Below are 23,801 nucleotides of genomic sequence, written 5' to 3'. Positions count from 1 at the left end.
CTCTTGGGTACCGTAAATATGTAGTAGAAGTATTGAAACAAGGTCATGTCGGTAGCAACATCTATATTGAGATTATCATAATTATGACCTAAATACGCGGTTGAAATTCTTCTCTGATAAGAGGCATGACTGTTTTAATAGCAGGCCCATTTAAAATCAGTCTGTTTAAACCAGAATGAAGATTGTCGTAGGTCTTGCGCTAATTATCGTCTGCTCGGCACAGGTGCCAACACCATGTCGTAAGTCAATTTATTATCATTAAATGCAAATTCAGAACATAAATTCGTTATAATTAAATAGAACATTTTCGTTTTCTATAAATTTAATTAATGTCACTTATAGACAACTCTCACAATTGTATAAGAACTTTCAATTTCCGAGAAAAATTTTATTCACGACAATTAACGCACTTGAAATCACTTTATAAAACAGCTTTATATGCTTTCTAAAAAACATATGGATTTTGTTGGGGTTTGATGCATGAATTAATTTACTTGTAAATAATGGACTATAGCTTGGACACAATATTCTATGATGTGAGAATGGTTATGATATTACTTTGTTGACAGGGTTACAATTTAAGAAAACTTAAACTATTTGTTCATTTGTTCAGTATTAGCAAGAATATTTTCTTGAATGATTTCAGAATCACCGAAGCAATGGGTTGCAAGACGTATTAAGGTAAATATAATCATAACTATTTCTTATTTCTTTCACGTAGAAATTGAGACAATTAATGTACATTATTAATACACGAACCTGTTTCAGAAATTAAGCAGGTATTTCTAGCAAATAACGTCTGACCCTTCAAAAATCACAGAAACCTAACAGTTTTATCTGAGACTCGTTTAGTTCTTCTTTTTTACTTATATGAATAACTAATGGTGATTTGTTTTAATTTACAAACATTGAATAAATGAAATGGAACAGAAAAATATAAAACTTGAGTCTCCTTTAATTAATATTCCGCAAGGAGGAGAATATCACAATGTTCCTATCTTTCATAATATATCTTAATTGAGAAAATGCTGATTAGTTTTTAATGAATATTTTAAGATGGACAGATATAAGCAATATTTTGAGATTGCCGAGCATAGCTATGACGAGTTGAACAGACGGGCAGCAAGTAGAGAAGAGCGTGACGTTGGAAAGGAACGAGATTACTACCTAAGAATCCATCTTTATAATGAGGTGAATTCCAAAATAAATAAATAAATAAATAAATAAATAAATAAATAAATAAATAAAATAAATAAATAAATAAATTAATAAAGGCATTTGAAATTAAAAAAGTATAGCTATTAGAGTGAGCTACTAATATACTGTACGTATAATGAAATTACAAATTAATCCATTGTCTGTCAACTATTATGTTATTAAACCAATGTTTCGTCTTTAATTAATAGGGCTTGGACTACATGTTTAATCTGAGAACAATGTCCTGTAATGTTACAAGATTGACCCGCCCATTCCGCGTTGTTGGTGTACCACTAGACTCGAAGTTCTTGTTTGAAGGAGAGTACGGTGCAGCTGGTATCCCCGCAGAACATTTTGACGCAGCGACTTTTGGCGGAAAATTTGAAGATGGGGGTAAAATATCAATTTAACACAATATCAAATTTTGCAATCTCGCAACATTTAAAAAATATGGTATTTTTAATTCCAGGCAGTTAAGTTCAGTTTTAAACTAAAATATTTATAGAAATTACTCTGTTATAACAGACTGTTTAGAGATTGTACACTGCTTATGAAGAAAACCCATATAGTAAAGATCGCTACTTTGCAAATATTAATGTATCATAGAAATATGTAACTGTAAACATCTCATTCAAATACACATGTGGTAAAATCCCCGCTAAAAGCCGTGCAATGCTAGTTGAAAACAAAACCACGGCATCGACCACGTATTTCAAGGGGGACAGAAAAATAATGTTTAAAAAAACTTGGCTATTATACTCGCGACCCAATGTGGAGTTACAATTAATTGACTGGTTATAAGGTAATCAAATGAATGAGCTGCATTTTCTTTACAGAGTAAGTAACGTACACAAGAAGATATGATTGTATCATAGTTTGGAGACCTTTCTGTTGAAAATGTGTCAGGGTTAAATCGTATACATATACATGCACAGTGCGTTAACTGGAGTGCGGGTATTAGTTACCCGCACTCCAGAGCATGCCCATTGATTGGCTCATTTTTGCTGGGGTTTACATATTGTGACGGCAGAGAAAGGGAAAGCGACAGAAATGTCATATTCAGATGTTCGTTCATTGGTTCATTTTTGCCGGGGTTTCATATTGTGACAACAGGGAACGTGCTTTTATGTTTGACTATGATACAAAAGAGAAAGAACACCAAAACACTCGGCAATCTGATTAATACTCGGTGGCTACGCCCCCTCGTACAAATCAGATAGCCTCGTGTTTCGGTGCTCTTTCTATTACTTGTATCATAGTTCGGAGACCTTTCTGTTGAAAATGTGTCAGGGTTAAATCGGATACATATACATGTACAGTGCGTTAACTTGAGTGCGGGTATTAGTTACCCGCACTCCAGAGCATGCCCATTGATTGGCTCATTTTTGCTGGGGTTTACATATTGTGACGGCAGAGAAAGGGAAAGCGACAGAAATGTCATATTCAGATGTTCGTTCATTGGTTCATTTTTGCCGGGGTTTCATTTTGTGACAACAGGGAACGTGCTTTTATGTTTGACTATGATACAAAGGAGAAAGAACACCAAAACACTCGGCAATCTGATTTATACTCGGGGGCTACGCCCCCTCGTACAAATCAGATAGCCTCGTGTTTCGGTGCTCTTTCTATTACTTATCATACTGACATTAAACTTTTTATATTACAGCGGAATACCTGGTCACAGTGGCAGAACCAGATTGCATCCCCATTCAATTTGATGTCCGTAGCAATACTACCACAGAACATTTCCATGAAGCGTATGTAGCATATATTTTTAATCTTTAAAAACAATATTAATTATAGTGTAATTGCAAACTTCTTAGTTACAGAGGACATATCTTTTGCTTTTCTTAATTCTGGACAGGCCCACACATGTGAGCAGCAGCATTGTCAAAAATAATACAAAAGCTACGTTTTTGATAAAACTTCTTGACCAGTCATCGTTGTTATAAAACATTTAGAACCGGATAGATCCATCATAATCCAAAACAATAGATTGGCAATAAACTTACCTGAGGAATCAAATATTTTCATCAGGGAAGTTGACTAACATATTTTATCTAAATTATCCTTGAACAAGTACACGTGACAAGTATTCAAGTTGTCAAGCTTCCTATTTTTTCTCTTATTTCCAATAAAGATCATTCAGAATGTACTGAGAAGACACGGAATTGCTTACAGACGGAGAACTACGGGCATAATATTATACGCCGAAATTCTTTAGGACTTGTAAAAATGCCTTTTAAAACTTCCCTACATTTATTCCTTTGGCAATGAGGCCAAGACCACGCTCCCCCTTCCCCTCTGCTACACTATTCCATTGTAATTCCCAATAACATAAATTGATTATCTAGAAATCTAGAAATAGGGGAATACCAGAAGGGCTCCAGGCGATTAGTTTGTTTGTTTGATTGAGTTTTACGTTACACCGACACAGTATAGATCATTTGACGACATTCCAGCTTTACTGGTGGTGGAAAACAACAGAAGCCCTTCCGTGCATTATTTCAGACACGAATGGGCACCTGAGTAGAACCACGACGTTCCGTAAGCTAGCCGGAAAGCTGAAATAATCGAAAGTCCCTGTCGGGATTCGAATTCACAGCGGTGAGGGACAAGTGGTTTGAAGACAGCGATCTTAACCCTCGGCCACGGACTCCCCCCCCCCCCCTGGCGATTAGTGATTGGCCTCATGAAACTGAAACGTTTAATCTAACCAGACATTTGCATTTCATTTTAGGAATAGTAATATAGCTAGTTTGCAGTAACCTTGAGACTGTCAACAACTTATAGAATAAATTTACAAAATTGTGTCATAATCATTTTCACTTCCACAACGAAATGGAGTAGAAAAGCACCAGTGGCACACTTATTTGACCATACCTCACATCAAAAGTTCAGTATATCGAAACTGGATCGAAAGAATCCGTTGAAGAGCTTCAGCTTACCGCTACATAGTAATACCCTTTGAACAAGTCTAGTTTGCGACTGGTCAATGTGATATAGTGGTGGCACTAAATTATGATGTTCTTACAGTTATTTTCTTTACAGGTATTACGACTTGAAATTGGGAATACCTGACCCAACTGTGTTCATACCACCAAAGGAATGCATGATGGTACCAATTCCACCAAAGTAAAAAACAAACAAAAAACATACAATCATGAGGCATTTGACTTTCACCACTAGATATACAATAAAAATACTGCACTGAAATCAAATTGGTTTTGTGTCTTCTCATTTTTAAATATGTGAAAATTAAATGTCTGTAAAATGGTAAAAATGAAAATAAAGTGTTGCAAGTACTTTTTGTTCCCTATTCTGTGGCAAAAGTCACGAGTTAGAGCCACATGCCCTTTACTGATGTTAAGAGTCACCTGTCCTTTGCTGCTGTTAGAGCAAATGTCCTTCATTGCTGTAAGGGTGACATATCTTTACTGCTGTAAGAGCCACCCCTCGTTTATTGCTGTCAGGGTCACGTACACTTTACTGCTCTGGTACTATTTATTCAAGTAGGACAAGTATCCTGCTAACTAAAGGAAGGTTTAATGATCTATCAGGTATGTATGTGCACATGAAATATTAGTATCATACTCATACTGCAAAAATTGACAATACCATTCATTAACACATACATGTACTACTTTACTAGTACTATTGACAGTTACAAATTAACTTTAAAGCTGCATGCCTCTGGATGAGCTAAAATCATTATAGAAAATTAAACTTCTGAAAATATGTAAAAAGATTGAAGTTATTTTTCGATTAAAAACTGATATGCAGTATTTATCACCATATTTCTATTACATTATTCACACAGTAAGGGCTATTTTTTTGCATATTTTGTCCTCTTTGGTTTTGTAAATTACTTTCTTTGTTCACTTCACAATATTTTACTTTTAAATACATTTTCTAAATTCTCATGAAAATTAGCATGAATCTGTAGGCATGCTGCTTTAAAGTCACATTCAATGACTGGAAAACTAAAAATAAACTTTGGTGTCAGGACAAATGGACTTTGTTGATAATAAGAACAGAGATTGTACCAAATTTTCATTTTTTTTTTATTTTTTATTTCCATCATTTTTACAAAATCAATTTTAGTTTTTCACAAATGTCACTAAATGTACATTTATTCACGTTTACAATTCAGCATTTTTTAATGCTAACAATTTTAACAGCAAATAATTCATTGTGCCTTTACACTTTGTGTATTTTACTATCTGTACTTGAAACTTAATTTATATCAAAGGTTGTTAACATACCGATTTGCAGGTATGTTATAAATAACCTTTTCATAATTTTAAAATGTGCCTAACATATCACCATTAAAATATTGCAAAATGCAATCTGATTGAAAAAATGTAGACACTGAAATGTTCCCTGCACACAGTAGAAGCTGTCTTGTTGGATCAGGAGAACAGGATTTGTGAAGTGTCCTGTAAATACTGTATTATCATGTCCATACTCCACTATCTACAGCCTCAAGTTGATGGTTTCACCATTGTCTGTCTGTTAAAACAATAAAAAAAATACATTACACATCTATTTTCATGAGCTTCCAGAAAAAAACAACAATTACATATCTTATTCTTACAAACTTGTTACATACTTAGTAAAAACATCCAAGCTTTTGTCCACTATGTAATCAAAAGAACTCTAGTGGAAAATGCAAAAAACAAATAATTCTTTTATGATTTAAATCACCAAGAGCAATGTTTTAGGTCTCAATATAATTAGGTAACTTAAAATCTAGTATATGTAATGTCTTGATCGAAATCATTATATATATTATTCATAGTTGAATACATAAACCTGTTTTTTTCTCTTTTTTTTTCCCAAAAGATAAACATTTATACAGTCTAACAAACCTGTTATATCTAAAAATCAGATAAGTTTTTCATTATAAAACCAACATAAGGTGACGTTCAACACTAAACTTGCTGAATTTTTTAAATGGACTTGTCCAGCTTCCATAATGGAAATGTCCCTTATCATTTTTGGGGATATTAAGATAAAAGTCACCCAACAGTACACAACCTGGTCAGACTGCACAGAGGTACAGTTTGGCCTGGCTCTATACTAGTCGCAAAGGCTAAACACTTTCAATTCTGGCAGTGGAACGGTTAAGACAACTAAAGTGTACATACGTGAATCCTTTGTTTCCAGTAAGTAGGATGTATGGTGTTTTCTCTTGTTGTTGTTTCTCCTTCAACAATGCTACAGTATTCAATGGCGTGTCTGTTGCACTCATCTTCATCATTAACTGTAATAGTAACATTATTTATTAAATCTAATGTTCATAATTTCAACAAAATTTTTTTTTTGATATATCATCATCAAATGACATATTCTGAATTGTTAAAATGTAAACTTGACAGATGTTAACATTCTAAAACTGATGTGCTATAAACAGTCTTTGACCCATACAACATGTCTACCTAGAAATGACAGGTATATTAACATCATTATACTACCAAACATGAATCTTAAACATGTTCACTACTATATTGAACTGTTCAATGATAATTGTGAAATTCAAATAGAACTTCTAATCTTACCAAAAATTCTTACAAAACTTCAAATACAGAATATTATAGAATAATAATACCAGTATCTTCATTTGAGATTTTGGTTCTGTTTGATTGGATTTAGCAATCAAAGATGGCACATGACCCTTTTTTTTACATATTCTTTCTCAAAACACACCAAATAATCAACACAAAATTGTGGAAATGAACAACATCTTACAAGATCATTCTTTTCTGTCTGGTGTTATTTGTTACCTAAGCAGTATATAAATGTAAATAACAAACTGTTTCACTTTCAAATGCATTTCTATTGCTAAGCTAATTATAGCCAACATGTATTGAAAGCAATAAAATGAAGGAACTTATAACAAAAGTGTGCCTTTGTGAATCACATGTTATAAATGTGTAAATATTATGAAGTAGCATGTCACAAAATAAAACAAAAGTCTTACATGCTCCTCGTCAAGTTTCTTGCCACGTTTTTCAGTTTTCTTTTTGCCAGATCCTTTACCATGAAATCTATGAGATAATTGTCTGAATGCTTCCTTCTGATTCAAATGTCTGCCTGATTCATCAACATACTCTAGCTTTACCTCCGGTTTATAACTGTCCTTCTCTTTAAAGTCCATCAACATGCCAGTATATCTGTCACGCTTCTTATATTTCTCATCCAAGTCACTAAAAGTAATGACAATCTTATGATAGCATTTTAAAGAGATGATAGAATAAAACAGTTAATTAAAATGCTATTTGTAGCAAATGTCATTGTCAACATTGTCCTGACTGACTAAAGAACACATTTTCCATTTAGTACCTGAATCATGATACATAATGTTAAAGATAAAGGTTTCCTTGGTATGGTTCTTGAGGAAACAGTGAACATGTTCACTAATAGCGATCACATTAATGCAAGTGTACAAGCATTGATTCCATTAACAATTGTAATGCTTACTGCTCCCTGATAAATGAATGTAAAACTGATTAAAACCAGAGTCCATAGTAACCTTCAAAATTAAACACCTTTTTATGCTATGCCACAGACTATAATTCAATACTTTATCCAGACTAATAAACTAACGTAACATGATTACAAAACATGATAATGCTGATAGGCGAATCAATCACAAATTCTAACAGAAGTAAACAGTAACTTACTCATATCTTTTATCTTCTATTGAATAATTCTGTGCTGTCATTTCTAACATATTTTTGCTCATTTTCTGTGACTTCAACTTCTCCTTCTGTAGAAAACCTTTGTTAACAGCTACATTAAGTGCCTGTCCAATACCTTTGTTTAAAACTGGTTCATCTTCTAAAATAGCCCCTTCCTCACCCTAAATGTACATAGAAAAATATATTTAGCAAGCTTTTATATTGACACAAATCAATAATTTCAATATACATTGAACAATGTAGTAATATCCCAACAAATTTAAAAACTAACAAATGAAACCCTTTGTACATGCATCTCTTTTCCAAAGCAACTGGCATTTTTTTTTACAATATATCAGATTTTCTACATGGATACTAGTCGATTTTTTAATCCAAATTGTCATTTAAAGATCTACAAAGTACCATAAAAATTATTCCTAAGGTAATACTCCATAAAGTATTTAAACTATGGTCGTTTTTTGTCAGTTATTTATTTTTGGTTAAAATCAAAAGATAGCTTAAATAAACAAATTAACGACATGTTCAAGATCTTCTTCATTTGTACAGCAGCCTTCAGCTTTTAGTGTTTGTTATGAAAACAATTCTGAATTGTTTCAAACTAAGTATTTCAGTAATTTTTCTTGGAAAAAAGCATCATATCACTGTTAAGCCTTCTTCAACACAGCATCCTGAGAGCCATTTATAGTGCATCAGTGATGTTTGTTTCTAAATATAGAAGGTCTGGAAACAAATCGTCCTCTTCACTAATTTACATAAAGAGAGCGGACTGGTAGATTAGAGGTATCGAGGGGTTTCTTAATTATGTATTTTATCAACAGCAAATTTTATTTCCACCTTAATTCTTTTGATTTGACAATTATATATGAACCAATTTATCTAAAAATAACATGTTTAACCTTTAGAAAATCTAAAGGCTGCTTATATAGCCATCTTTATATTGAGAACATGTTTCAATGTTAGCTTCTGATGATACAATAATTAATGGTTTGAAAATATCTAAATGTATGAGGATACATATTTACCTCGATATTAACAGGTGTTTCATCAATCTCCACTCTGTTCCACCCAGATTGTTCATCTTCCTCTTCCTCCTCCATTCTTCTCCTCTCCTCTATCAATTCTTTTTCTAACTCCTGTATAAATATAACCAATTTATCATCATATAATCACAACTTCTCCTCCATTATTTTGCACAACTTCTGTTTAAAGACACAACTATGGACTTATTGCACAGTACTATTTGGTTCTAGGAATAGATTTGAGAGTATATCTTTATCCTTATAGCTTCTAAACAATCAAACTAAAATAAATTTTGTATAAACTAAACACAACTTTGCTATTTTAAGAATTTATACCAATTGTATGAAAATACTCACCATAAGTTCATCTTTTTCTATTTCATTTCTGTTGCCTGACTGTCCATATGTAGGTATATCACCAAGAGCACGACAAAACTCTGAGGTAGCATTTAATGTTATTGATATTCCCTTTTCTTTTACTTCCATGTCTGTATCTTCATCAGCTTTTATTCTTTCAGCTATCTGATATAAAAAAGGACATTGTTAAAGCTTATCAAGACAAACTGTTACAGAAAGGTCAGTAAAAAATGAAAAGTAAGTCAAGCCAGACAAGTCAGTCCAGACAAGAGGAAGGCTTTAAAGTCAGGTCAGGTCAAGAGGAATTGCTAATGTGGAACAAGTCAAGAGGACTGTTAAAGTCAGACCAGTCAATAGGAACTGTTACAGTCAGACAAGTCAAGAGGAACTGTTAAAGTCAGACCATTCAAGAGGACTGTTAAAGTCAGACCAGTCAAAAGGAACTGTTAAAGTCAGACAAGTTAAGAACTGTTAAGGTGGTATCAGTCAAGAGGAGCCAATTAGTCAGACTAGAGGTAGAGGAACTGTTTAAGCCAGTCATCAACATATCTTAGGGCTTATTCATACAACAGTAAGAACAAGCTATGAAGTGTTCTGATATACCCTTCATCCAAAATAGATCTTTGAAAAAGTTTCATTTATTAAATGTGAATACTGTATTAAAATCCTGCCTGACAAAACACATTTTAATTTTGTAAGACAACAAAAAAGTTTAAGACAATAATGCACAAAATTCTTATATTTGTTGAACTGTCAACATATACTGAACAGCTTACTTTGTCAGGATTTAATTTATCTTTCTTCTGTTTAAGTTTCCTGGCTTTATCAAGTGCTGATTGTAACTCCATATTCGCCTCATCTTCATCTATCCTTACCCCTGTCAAATCCTCTACTTCAACTGAAATATAATTAACAAGAAAAGTTTATGGAATGTATAAACCTATACAAATGGCTATCATGTTATGTCATTTTACAGAAAAGCACAAGCCATTCAGGCTAGTGGTCAATTAGGTTTTTACAAGCCCAAAAATGTTATACTGTGAAAGTAGAGAGTAAAAAGATGAATGAGTTATACAGTTTTTTTGTGATTATACCATTCTCTGAGTCAAAGATAAATTTGTTCTGTTCTATTTGAAATTCAGTATTATGGTTTTCAGAAACTAAGATGAGTGACTGTTTATTTTTTTAACAGGCAATTCAGGATAGTAACTTGGAAAATTTTACAGGTCTGACCCAGAATCTACTAGCTATTGGCTATCACTAGTGCTAAACTTATAGACTTTTATTATACACCTCTAAACTATTAACTTCAATATCAAAACTGTTAACACAGCAATCTTCTGTTTTTGTTTTTTCTCTCTACTCCATCAAATTTATTATTGGCTTTCTATAGTTTATGACAAGCAGGCAACTACACTACAAAATATGACAACTGTAGACCAACTTTTGTGGTGAAAGTTACTGTGACTTTGAAAACTGACTTTCTGACCACAATATCAACAATGGTCAACTTATAATATTGGACATGGCCAACCTTTCCATAATCTAAGGACCTTTTGAATACAAAACATTACTAATTTTTTTCCATGAAAATTTCCTATAATATAAAACTGTTCAAGATAACGGCCTAAAAAACTTGACATAATAGCAATAAAGTAAGATTTTATACTCATTTTTAAAAATTTTCATTGACATTTTAAATCAATAATTATGTTGAACATGGATAATGTTTTAATAATTATTCACATTTATATATCATAAAAGCCAATGAGTGGAAACTTCCATAAGGATATAGAAAAAAAATACATGTCTCATTAACAATTATTATACTTTTAGGATAATTTAACTTGTATGGTGTTAATATATATTTATAATAATTTACAATTGATTTCACTTTCAGGGCTACTTTCTCCTGGGAATAATCATCTAATATGCTTTAAAACCATTATTCAAATGTTATGCTCTTTCTCAATAAAGAAAAAAATAGTTTTTGAGACATATTGTGCCTTTAAAGAAAATTTTTATAATCAAATACCTGTTCATCTCACACAGATAAAGTTTGAGATGAAACAGCAGCTTTTATCTTTTTATGTAAGTTTATCATTACTAAAATAGACACAGTGATAAGATTTGTCATAACTTTGCCCTATTTTTAAGTTAGACAACTTACCTAACAATGGGAGGTAGGGAAATAAATTATGATTTTCTTTCATATGGATATAGTTTCTACAGTTTAATATTGCTCATTTTGTGTTCACTTATCAAAAGATTCTAACAAAAATCATCAGGTATTAAAAATCTGTTCACCTGTTGCTTCATATTGTAGTTATTAAAAGGACTTTTTGAACAAGGTATTTTAACAAAGCATTATGTTTATTAATATTTTCACATTTTCTATAATGATAGAATATTTGCCACAATTGCACCCATGTCTATTCTCAGATTTTGGTAGTAAAATATTAGACAAATACCCAGTAGAAATCTCTAAGTTTACCAAGAGGAATAATTCAGTAGATTCATGCTGGAGTTATGTATCTTGATCAATGACCTATAATCATGACTCTGAGACCATGTGAGAAGTTTCAAGGATTTGCATGCAAAACATAAATCAAACATTTTCAAGCTCCCAAAGAGGAATTATTCAGTATTAAAAAAACAACCAGAATAAGTTATTGATCAAACAAGGATTTTACATTAAAGGTCACAGTTACCTTGACAAATGACAATAAAGGTCATCTCAACTGGCCATGGATAATGTACCTATCAAGTTTAACTAATCTACGTTGTTTTTTTCTGTCATGTATTTGAGTGGAAAAGTACTTTCCATTAAGTGTCACTGTAACCTTGACAGTCACTGTTAAATAAAGCTTGTCATTAAAATGGATCTATGAAATGAACACCATTATCATTAAACTTAAATACTGAATTCTGCCCAGCTCTAACATCATTATTCTTCATAAAACTGAGCAAAACTGACTGAGTGTAAACCTATATGAACTATAGATAACAGTACTTTTTTAACACACTGGCAAGCTAACTAATACAGGTAAGTGATCACTCAGGTATGAAGAAAACCATTTACACTGGTCAGTATTATAACTGTCTATCCCTAGAAACAGGTTTTTTAAAAATAGATAAAATATAATTGATTTTGTGACAACATGCCATACAATAGAATTTGAAGAAACATTTGAGTACTTATAATAATGAATGGCACTTCAAATGCTTGAATATAAATGTAAGTACCAATAGAACAATACAAATTTGCAAATGGATAGGAAAACTAAATTATTTGCACCAAAAAAAAAATACATTTCAGATAAGAACATTAGCATTATGGCAAACAGAGAAGACAGTAACTACTTTGAGAATCAAGAAGAAATGTTTTGTGAATTTTGTTATAAAGATGGAAAACAAAGTCAACTTGCAGAAGGATTTTGTGTAGAATGTGTCACATACTTCTGCACAACGTGCCTCAAATATCATGAGAAATTTCATCCTCATCACATCCAGCAAGACAAAGACAGTATGCCTCAGGACTTCTATACACAAATGTGCACTCAACATCCGGATGAGTTAGTCAAATTCTACTGCCTGACTTGTAACAACACAGCATGTTCCATCTGTAAACTTATCTCCCACAAACAATGCCAAGAAATACATCATTTACCAAAACTGGCAAAGAACTTTGATAAAATCAAAGAGTTTCTTTATATCAAAGATGCTATTGTAGAAGCTGAGAAACAGGTAGCAGAACTACAATTGATGGTTGAAAATGGACAAGAAAAAGTCAGAAAAAACAACATAGAGGTAAAAGCTGCAATTAATCAAGACAGGAAAGAAATCAATGAAACATGTGACAATCTAGAAAGCCAAGTAGATGAAGCTGAAGCAATGGACAATGAAGAGCTGGAAAAAGTGAAGGGTAAAATCCTTACAATCACAACCAAAATCAGGACACTGAAATCGGATGTAGAAAATACAGTATCAGACAGACAAAAAAGCAAAGTTTTTGTTGCCGTAAAGAGTGCAAAAGTTGACAGTCAATCAATCTTAGGAAATTTGCAGAATTTGAAAGCTTCTTTAGAAGAAAAAGAAATTTCTAAATTCGAATATGCACCATTTGAAACATTACTGGATAATACCAGTACTGGAAACAGCAGACTTACAGCCACAAAAGAGAAGGTAAAAAATGAAAGAGTTCTATTTTGGTCACTTGTTGTGCTGGTATTATCATTTGTTGTTGATATCTATCAGTTTGAAGAGCCAATCAAATCTCAAGAGTTAAAACTGACCTTTGAACCACTAACTCTTAGCTACATGTCTACAAACACACTTTTAACAGGTGCATTTGATCCCAAAAGCATTTATACTGTTGACAAAGCAAATGATAAACATGAGGAAATTTATCTAGGCAACTCTGCTTATACTAGTTCAGCTAAAGTAGCAGATGAAATAGCTATATTGTTCACTGACGGTTATATAGTGTTTAATAGGATAAATGGACCACCTATTAATTCCAACAGACGAAACAATAAATATATACGAAACAATAAATATATACGTGTACATAACAATGGACAGCATTTTGTTTACAACAATGGCACTTTCTTTATCCTGTATGGAGGAGCAGAAAGCCGTATAAAACTTTATGATATAACTGGAAATCTGCTAAAAGACATAGCAATATGGGACAAGTTTCAAATACTCAGCCCCTGGAATATAGCAGTTAGCCCTTATAATAATATCATATATATAACTGACTCAGACTTGGTGGTAATGCTAACAACAGATGGAGAGATTAAAGGTTACTTTAGACATACAGACCTTATCAGACCAACTGGAATGACAACTGACAGAGATGGAAACTTGTATGTCTGTGGCTACCTCTCAAATAATGTGTTTAAAATTACTCCTGATCTTTCACAAGGGTATGAATTATTTGGTAAAGGGCATGGCATAAATCGCCCATTTAGCATTTCATATAACGAAGATGAAAATGAAATAGCAGTGGGCTGTTTTAGAAGAAAATCTATACAGATTTTCAAATTAAATCAAACTTGGTTTCAATACATCAAACCATTCTTTCGCAGGATCCAATTTTTGTTTACGATACTAAAATTATTTCTTCAATCTTAAGTGACTGAAAATATCTCTGAAATAAAGTATTCTGTACACACTGAACTGGTAAGATTTATAGATAAAGCTATGATGACATGCACACAGTAATTCTAGTGAAAAATGTATCAAGACAAGAATCTTAAAGCTGCATTTAAAGGGATTCCACTGAGTTTTTTGACTGACAGGACTGGAAATAATTTTTCGAGATTAATGCTCGATTTGATGTAGGTCTAGACCAATAACTTTTCCGGAATAATCATTTGAATTAAGAAAAATGGCTTTACTGAGAAGAGCACAAAAATACAATTTTAATTCATCAAATTATTTATTTATTAATCTTTAAAAAATTATTTCTGAGTATATTTTAAAATATTTATCTTTGCATGTTAAGTGTCGCAGCTGATATTTATAAGAAATTCAGATTTTATGTTTTTAGGGTTGTGAACCTCGGTTGAGTTTTAAATTTAATCAAATATTGTTCAGAAATTATGATTTTTAAAAGGGGAAAAAAAAACCCATGGTAACACTAAAATTCATATATGAATTTTAACATGGAAATGAAGTCTATAATATGCTTGTGCATGCACACAAATAGTTAAAACATCACAGTGTTAAAAATCAATAGCTGCTATCCGATTTTATTGTTCAAAAAAGAGTTATCAACCTTCAAAAAAGATCAAATTTGAATGAGAACGTCTATCATTAAATGCGGAAATAAAAGGTTAAATCCAAAGTGCTACTTAAAGCCATGTTTGTTTGCTGAATTTCTGTTGATGTTAAAATCATCAAATTATAAAACCCATTTTACTGCCTAATTGTACTCATTTCTGCTTTGTGAAATTTATTAAATGCAGCTTTAAATTCTATCTAAAATAACCAAAAAAAAGGGAAAATTGTTACAAGCTCTGTTTCAATCTTATCAATTTTGGCTAATGACAAATTGCAGAAAGAGAGTTCATTTTTACTATGTATAGACAATAACTCTGGACAATATTTTTTGCAAGTACAATCTGTTACTATTATTCACCCATCATTGGATTTGATACTAAGGACAGATAAGATGGTTCAGTTCAATATTTTAATGTGTTGTTGTATAACTTTATGATATAATTCTGTATAATAATCATTTGTAAATATCTGATGATAGTTATGTACTATGTCAATACATGATTCAGCACAGGGGTGTTTGTTATTCTTCATACAACTGTTTCATATTTTTTGTCTCAAATCAAGACACATTATAAGGCCTTAATACAACTTAACTGCTTTTTTGGAAGATAAAGCGACTTAAAGTGTCCCTAAAAAGTTTAATTTCAAGCACAGGCATGTATGTTAGCAGTAAGATACATCAAGACTATACACTTGGTATGTGTCAGCCAAAAATGCAAAGCTTTTGAACAAACATGTATATTTCTTATACATAGACCTACCATCATCTTCATCAGATTCTATATCATCACTGACATCCTCTAATGTAGGTTTAGGTGGGATAAATGGTTTGATATCTTCCTGGTACTCCATGCCGGGCACTGGCTCGGATGTCTCTAGACCAGGGATAACAGCACTTTCCTCTTGCCTCCCACTCAATCTACAAAACAAAAACCTTAAATCATGAAGTACTAGAAGGGGTTTTTGTCACAAAAATGTATGTGTTTCATGTATGTACTCTAAGGATGGAACAGCTGCAGGTAAACCCCACCAGACTTGTGAAAGCAAGACAGGTTTTTTATATTTTTACATCCGGCAGCTATTTTGTGCAGTGAAGCAGAACATGCCAGCAATATGCTAAGCTTGGGTTTATACTAATCAATCCCGTGAAAATTTGTCAAAATCCCTGTTTGACCTGTGAAAACAGGAGAAGGTTTTTCTGTTTTTAGATATGGTGACCATTTTCTGCAGCTAACCAAAATAGGTCGGAGATAAACACAACTAGGGTTGGTACTGACTAATCCTGAGAAGTTTGTCGAAAACCCAATATAAAACCAATTTATTCAAATGCCAGAGCTCTGAATCAATAAATATCAAATTTACAAAGTTTTGTTAGTTGCAAAATATTTGCATATATCAATGTAGAATATCATATAAAAAGTCGTCATCACCTTGAACCATAGTTCATGGAAGTTTCATCTGGCAATGGAAGAAGATCATCTGCCTTCAACATTTTCTTCTTTCTTATTTTCCTGACTTTTTTCTTCACTTTCCTAAACTTAGCTTGCTGTAAAAAAAACAACAATGAATGTTTAAGTGTACCTTACAATAAAAATTCATATTGACAGGAAGCAGACTGGTATTTCATGGAACTATTCAAGTTTTACTTTATTAGGAAACCTTTATGAATCATGACATTATAATATTCTGTTCCTTAAAATGAATAAATTATGTTGAAATGAAAAAACCAACATTGAATGAATTATTTTAAAATAAAACACAAATTTTGCTAACAGTTGAAATGCATGCTTGCAAAACAATTTAGTAGAAGTTATTATTTACAGAAAAAATATGAAGTTATTTTCACACAAAAATTCAACATACCGCCTCTTCTGCTGTCATATATTCTGATGCCAATGTCAATTGAGATGACAAAGTTTGCTGAAAACATATAACAACTTTAGTCTATCCTTTAACCATCACATAAACATCATCACATAAACATACCATATAAACATCATCACATAAACATACCATTTTTAACTCATGTACATCCAAGATATTAGTTTACTATACAAATTATCAATGATAAATGATTTAGTATTTAACTTCTTCAGGCTTAAATGATGCTTTGCAAAACTAAAGAATAATGTTAACACATTTAAAACAGGTCCTGCTTATACGTGTACCATTTACAATTTATGAACTGGATTAGAATTAAAGTATTGCAAATAAGTAAAACAAAATCTTAATTTTGTGATAAGGCTTTCCTGCTTAAACAGAATGTACTATTTTCTATTCAAACTGACAATGCGCAATAAAACAGACAGCAGAAATCTTAATTTTGTAATTATACTAACAGATTGTGCCCTGAGTTCAGCCGTAATTCTCTCCATCTGTTTGTCTTGTTCAGAATTATATGTACCCCTAGCACCAAGCTGGAAATCTTTCTTCTTCTCTCCTCTTATCTCATCATCATACTTTGCTAAAACATCTTTGGGTTTAAACTGAAAATAGATATTACATTGTAATGATAAACTAGAAGGGGCTTTTGTCACAATAAACATATGTACTCTTAGAATCAAACAGTGGCATGTTTTATGGTATGCAGGCTGAAAGTAGGTTAAAAGTCTTATGTTATATGCCAGGTAAGTTGTAAAATGTTTTTCCTAAAGTTTTGAGTTAAATATTTATACCACTGATTGTGGGGCAGTTACAAATAGGTACAGGCACAGAATCCATGATGGCTTGTTGGGAAAATGCAGATTTCCATCTAACTAAAATACTGATTTTCTTTTTTTACAAAAAAAAAGTCAAGAAAGTAAAAAACACAAACAAATGATAAGAAAGTCAAACAGAACCCAATCATTATAAATTTTTATGTATATATAACTTACCAATCCATATTCATCTTCTTCAGCATCATCATAAGGATTATAATCAGGTTTCTTCTTCATCAATTCTACAAACTTGTTGGCTTTCTCATTATCTATCATATTAACATTCACCAATGTCTCAGCTTCATCACCCTCATCCAACACACCTGTAATAATAATAACATGAGTTGTGTTAGACTATAACCACCAACACATGTTGTTACACTATTAACACTTACACAATGGAGTAACACTACTACAACCAACACAAGTTGTGTCATATCTCAATATGCAATAGTATCCCCTTCTTGTAAAACAACACTAAATTCAAATAAAATCATTATTCATCACATGATGTATTAACATTAGTGCTTCTATATTCTCCTTGTGGCTACATATTTTGGATTACAGATCATGTAAATGTAATTCTGGACAGTTTACATACCTCTATCTTGTAATGTAAGTATCACAGTCTGTCCTTCTTTAAAACTGCCTACATCATGTTGAACTTTTAATCCTTTCAAATCTTTGGATGAATAGCGCTTAAATAGATAAATGGTATATGAATAAATCAGCATAATTAATAATTGTAAAACTACAAAAATCACAATGAGTGAATTATGATTCTTTTGCAATGTTGTTTCTTCCAATTTTGACCAGAAAAGTTAAAAACATAATATTATAAAGCTATATCTTAGGGTGTTTTTTTTTCAGGCATATGTTTAAGATAAATAATTCATCCATGTACATTTTTTTTTCTATTAAATAACAAACACCTTTGTTTAAAAATTGAAATGTTCACATTTAGAATACTTTATTTCTTATTAGTATGAAACTAATTATAGAGTAACATCAAAATCCTTAAAGATGAGATCCCTAGTGAGTCATGAAAACAAAAATAAGCAGTTCAGTTATTCCATGACAATATAAAATGTTACATCTCTCATGCCCCAGCACTGATTTGAGCAGTATTCAATATTCAACACTACAATACTACAAGTATTGCAATTATTTAATTACCTGAATCTCAAGAATAAATTCAATAAATTAAAAAAATGACACCAGAAAAAAACACTGCCAAATCAAGTACTATATTCAGGACTTTATGTGAAAAAGAAACCTGAGTGTGAATATCTATTATTGTACATACCTTTGTTTTATCCTGTTTGAATTCTTCTTCTACAAGATTTCCTATCCCAAATTCTTCATCCATCTCCTCTAACATACGAGCCTGAAACATTTAACAATGACAATGTTCAACAAATACAACTTGACAGATTTTCATAGAGGGTAATATTATAATTCACTTCATTGCAAGGCAAAATCATTATAGACTTTTTAACTTAAAATATTCAAGTATCCTTGGCAGAAACCAATCTTTGAGAACAAGAGCACTTATCAAATCTATATATTTTACAATGGTTTACTGTTCACAAGTTAAATAACATAAAAAAATATCCATATGATTTAATGGTGACAAATATGTAACTTCTGATATGTACTCTAAACCATTTATATGAATAAGTATTCACCTATTAAAATACATATATGCACAACTAACTAAAATGAGATTTGTTTCAAACTTAGACATACAGTTTTTTCTGCTCTGTCCTTTTCCCTCTGTTTCATTCTGTTTTTCCTCACCCATGTTGCAGCATCCTCATCTGAGTCACTCTCTCCTAATGTCTTTATCTTACTGGTAATATAGTAGAAAATACATAGGTAATAAAATAATCCCCAAAAGAGATGAGATGATGAATTCAATTTATCATAGGACATCCCTTGTTTTCAAAGTGAGAAAGTTTTGGATGATTATTACATAATAACAAAGAAAAAAAGTTTTACAAACAAGTAAGAATTTCTTAACCAAATATCATCTAAATTTGTTCACAAGTAATTACTCATATGTAATGATGCACAAAGACAACTTATTACAATAGAACGTAGAATTAAGCAAATTTACACATCAAGAAAGTATATAAATTAATGTTCATATTAAACATAAGCACCAAATTTTATATGTTTGGGTTCAGATAAAAAAAAAGAAAGTAAAAAAAGTTTTCAAAGACACAGACAAAAAATTGATGAATATTTTTTCAGCATTTAAGCTGTATATTACTTAGAAAACTTTTAAATAAAAAATAGTTGAAATGATTACATCAAAATTCTATTTTACATTCAATTTGTCCACAACAATGGCAATGCAGTTTTTAAATCAAATAACAAATAAGATACTGGTAGTATAAAAACATGTTTTACTCTAATTTGCTGCTTATTTCTCTCCGTTGTTTAGACCTCTCTAATTTGTCTTTAATTTTTTCTGTCTTTTTAGCCTGTGTCCAGCTCTCTGCTGGCTTGTGTACTGCATCTCTCAAAGATTCTTTCTCTGAATCTACAAAGAAAATATTTCATGATGAAACATTGTTATAAAGATGAAATCTTATATGAAAGCCAGTGAAAGTTAAACAAAATTAAAGTATGAAATAGCATTCCCATATTAGAAGTGACAATTATAACTAAAGATAAGTTTGTTTGTTTTTAAGTCACATTGAAATTGTAAAATGTTATATGGTGACATTCCAGCTTTACTACCAGAGGAAGACCTGTGCATTTCGGATTTCAGGCACCAGAGTAGAAACATTAACCTTCCGTAAGATAGATGGATAGCTTCCTCACAATTGAAGATAAGATATTCACAAGAAAAGAAAGAATAAATCCTGAAATTATATAAAATGTAATGTGATTATGTATTACTGCTAGTAAAGCTTTATCATCAATGAGTCACACACATTTTGTTATTAAACAGGTTTTGTAAAACTACAAAATTATAGATTAAAATGATATAATGTTTACAATAAAGTATTGTCATGCTCAAATAATTAAAATATATTCTTTTTCTAACCTGGTGCTCCTGTTGACACTTCCAAAGGTTTTAAACCAAGTTTTGCCCTCAATTTACTGAAAAGTAATGAAAATATGTATTCTCTTAATCTATAAGTTTAATCATGACTATAATCAATGTACATTACACATGACATTCTATTATAATATTTGAACAAGGTCTTAACTAGACTTTGTCAAGAGAACTGTTCCTCAGATTTGGTTTGAAGACCTGTTTAAGTTGTAACAGAATCTGACTTTTCCCCTGTCTCAGTCACACTTTAATCTGACAGACTACTAGATTTTAGACATATTTGCTACCAATTTTTCTGCATCATGCTCATATTTTTATGCTAATTGTGCAATATACTGACTGGTATATGACAGGAAGTTCAAGTATATCAAATTATAGATCTAGTATTCTGTACCCATCTTTAACTTTTTTACTCTAATAATGATCTGTTACACTGTGACTATAAATAAAGTTGAAAACATGTCAAACCATTCCAGACAAAGCAACCATTAATGCTAAAACTTACTTTGTCTCCTCAATTGACAAACTGATGTCACCACCACCACCACCTGAAGATGCCCCTGAAAATAAATAAAAGAAATAATAACAATATTTATTATGAATGTAATACAAACATTTCAGGTTTCTTTAGAGCTGTTTTCTATAGAGACAATATCTGTCGATCAATATTTGATACGCATTTAAAAAAATCAATAACGTTGACTAATCAATTAAATTTCAAGACATGATGAAAATTCATGCAAAACATATACAGAAGCAGTTATCTGTATGTCTCTTATGGCAAAAATATTTCACAGCAATGATGACAAAAAAATATGGTCCGAAAAAAAATCATGCAATGGGTTTTTATAAACAAGACACTGAACAGAACATGTTTTTAACTGAAGTCATTAAAACAGGTATGAAAGTGAATGATAGACAAGTTATCATGGTATTTATCAATATATCGGTGTTTGTTGATATTTGTCATCCAATATCGATATATATTGTTGATATGCTTCGCACTGAAGTAATGACAGCTCTAGGTTTCTTACATTTCCAAAACTTTAAATGCCACTTTTTCACAATTTTTTTCTTGCATCTATTACGGCATTAAAGTTTTGGATCAGACCCATTATGAAACTGTACCAGGATAACAAGCATACATTTAACCTTGTCTTAATTTGCAAATCCCCTTTATAGAACTAATTCTTGTACATTATTAGATAAAACAATTTATTATCTCAAAGTAACCTTATATTTATAGGACTAGCCATATACCTGTTAAGAAAAACTTGTATATTGTTACAGTTTATTAAACAACCCAAACTTCCCTTATTAATATGTAATTGCAATTATTAAATAATTAATTTTGTCCTGGAGGACATGAGCTGTTGGAAAGTACACTCGTCGTGAGTCAGTTTCTACTCGTAAATACGAGCCACGGAGCAGCCAAGTGGATTTGTCAAGCCCTGAGGGCTGTTATGTCTGGGGTTGAAACATCTTCAGCAGTTTGGGGCCTAAATATATTGGGGTTGAAATCATCCCGCTTGCCCAATATTGAGGGCATGATTCACTTTGGGCCGGGTTGACTTGGGCCAGGTTATCCCTAAGGGAATACCTACCAGTAGGTTCAGGTTTCAAAGCTGGATTATTATCTTCAATTTCTCCTTCTTCCCTGTCGAATCCTTCTGGATGTTGTTCATAATATCTGTCATCGTCTCTCCCTCTATGTCGCCTTTTAACTTCGCGTTCTTTGGAACGAGACCTTTCTCTGGACCGGGAACGGTGTTTTCGTTTCTTTTTGTGTTCTCGATCTTTCTCCTTGTGTTTTTTCGAAGAACCCATTTTATCTTTATTTCACAATTACAATATTATGTCAAATGTCAAACAATTTGATGTATTAAATTAAAAATAACAATATAAACAAAGTTTTTGGTGGAGGCTATCGGACATCCCTTTCCTGGAGTAAGGCGGAGTTTACTATTATAAGCGTTTTTTTAAGCGCGAACGTTAAAGAGCGTCTGAGTGAAAGCTGCTATAGAGAATGGAAAGGGACGTAAATATGCGAAATGTACTTTTAATTCTCCATCAGTTTTTATTTAAAAAAAAAAGAAAATTAATTAGATCTACGTTGAATTGAAACAAAATAAATCAGTCAAAGCAACTTATAGCATCACGAAACAATATGTGCGTGTCTCTATATAATAATTGTGAAATTGTATACTTTTATTATAGCTGCTTTGTATGCACTTACAAAACACATTATGATATGACTATTATTAAGTGAATTTATATAAATTGTCGACATTTGAGGTGAAGGCAAACCAATTTTTTTAAAAAGTTCAACCAATTACACCAATAAATAGTTTGTCTTGGGTAAAATAAAGTCGACAACCCGTGTATGGAGGTCACCTGCCCCAGCACCTGAATAAAGTGCAATCTAAACTTGAGATGTACATGCTTCCGAATGTTTCACCATGAATAAGTAATTGTAGATAATCAATTACACCCCTAACGCATGTTACCTGTAATTATTAAACATGAAAAACAGTTAGCCCATAATCTGATAGAGTATATATCAATGACGACAACCAATATATGGAGGTTTACCTTTTTATACCCTTATAAGATCATATATAGTGTATAGCCTACCGGGTTAGACTGTAAACTGAATGGTGTATCCCTAGAAAAGTGCATTGTTAAATGCAATTCTGACAGCCGGTATCTGGATGAAGACAAGTTTAATGTCTGAAATGTAAAATCATGTACTTTACTTGTATATTAACTCCATTTAATTTATTACGTGTATAGCCATTATATGAACCTTTTTTTTTTTACAAATAATGCAAGTTTATAGGAATAGTGATCTTCTGATTCATAAATGAGGTTATGAAAACAGTGACAATTATGTTAACAACCAATATACGGATGTAAGGTCTGCGGGTTTAAAATTTTAAAATCTACATGTATATACATTTACTTT

The 23,801-nt window shown here is 31.7% G+C and overlaps 3 protein-coding genes across 3 annotated transcripts; 2 read left to right on the top strand and 1 right to left on the bottom strand.

Annotated features, from left to right (window-relative positions):
* The first annotated feature begins 89 nt into the window (after positions 1–89).
* LOC132721705 (mammalian ependymin-related protein 1-like) lies at positions 90–4,502 on the top strand. Its single transcript, XM_060706062.1, has 6 exons — positions 90–239; positions 647–681; positions 1,057–1,191; positions 1,407–1,590; positions 2,864–2,954; positions 4,249–4,502. Exons 1-6 carry the CDS (start codon positions 176–178, stop codon positions 4,334–4,336), a joined length of 597 nt encoding a protein of 198 aa, XP_060562045.1. The 5' UTR covers positions 90–175; the 3' UTR covers positions 4,337–4,502.
* Positions 4,503–5,274: 772 nt separating this feature from the next.
* LOC132721702 (U4/U6.U5 tri-snRNP-associated protein 1-like) lies at positions 5,275–22,748 on the bottom strand. The gene is made up of 19 exons (XM_060706060.1): positions 22,441–22,748; positions 21,342–21,396; positions 20,825–20,880; positions 20,182–20,314; positions 19,516–19,618; positions 19,073–19,153; positions 18,368–18,464; positions 17,944–18,089; positions 17,407–17,553; positions 16,931–16,987; positions 16,498–16,613; positions 15,829–15,986; positions 10,054–10,175; positions 9,278–9,442; positions 8,924–9,034; positions 7,884–8,062; positions 7,181–7,406; positions 6,348–6,463; positions 5,275–5,709 (listed from the first exon to the last, which is right to left on the bottom strand). The coding sequence occupies exons 1-19, from the start codon at positions 22,661–22,663 to the stop codon at positions 5,682–5,684; spliced, it is 2,319 nt and encodes a 772-aa protein (XP_060562043.1). The 5' UTR covers positions 22,664–22,748; the 3' UTR covers positions 5,275–5,681.
* LOC132721704 (uncharacterized) lies at positions 11,107–15,822 on the top strand. The gene is made up of 2 exons (XM_060706061.1): positions 11,107–11,460; positions 12,597–15,822. The coding sequence occupies exons 1-2, from the start codon at positions 11,454–11,456 to the stop codon at positions 14,414–14,416; spliced, it is 1,827 nt and encodes a 608-aa protein (XP_060562044.1). The 5' UTR covers positions 11,107–11,453; the 3' UTR covers positions 14,417–15,822.
* Positions 22,749–23,801: the final 1,053 nt, after the last annotated feature.

Source organism: Ruditapes philippinarum, unplaced genomic scaffold (assembly GCF_026571515.1).
Source record: "Ruditapes philippinarum isolate M1 unplaced genomic scaffold, ASM2657151v2 ctg831_1_1_1_1, whole genome shotgun sequence".
Lineage (NCBI taxonomy): Eukaryota > Metazoa > Mollusca > Bivalvia > Venerida > Veneridae > Ruditapes > Ruditapes philippinarum.
This window is presented reverse-complemented; position numbering and strand designations above follow the sequence as displayed.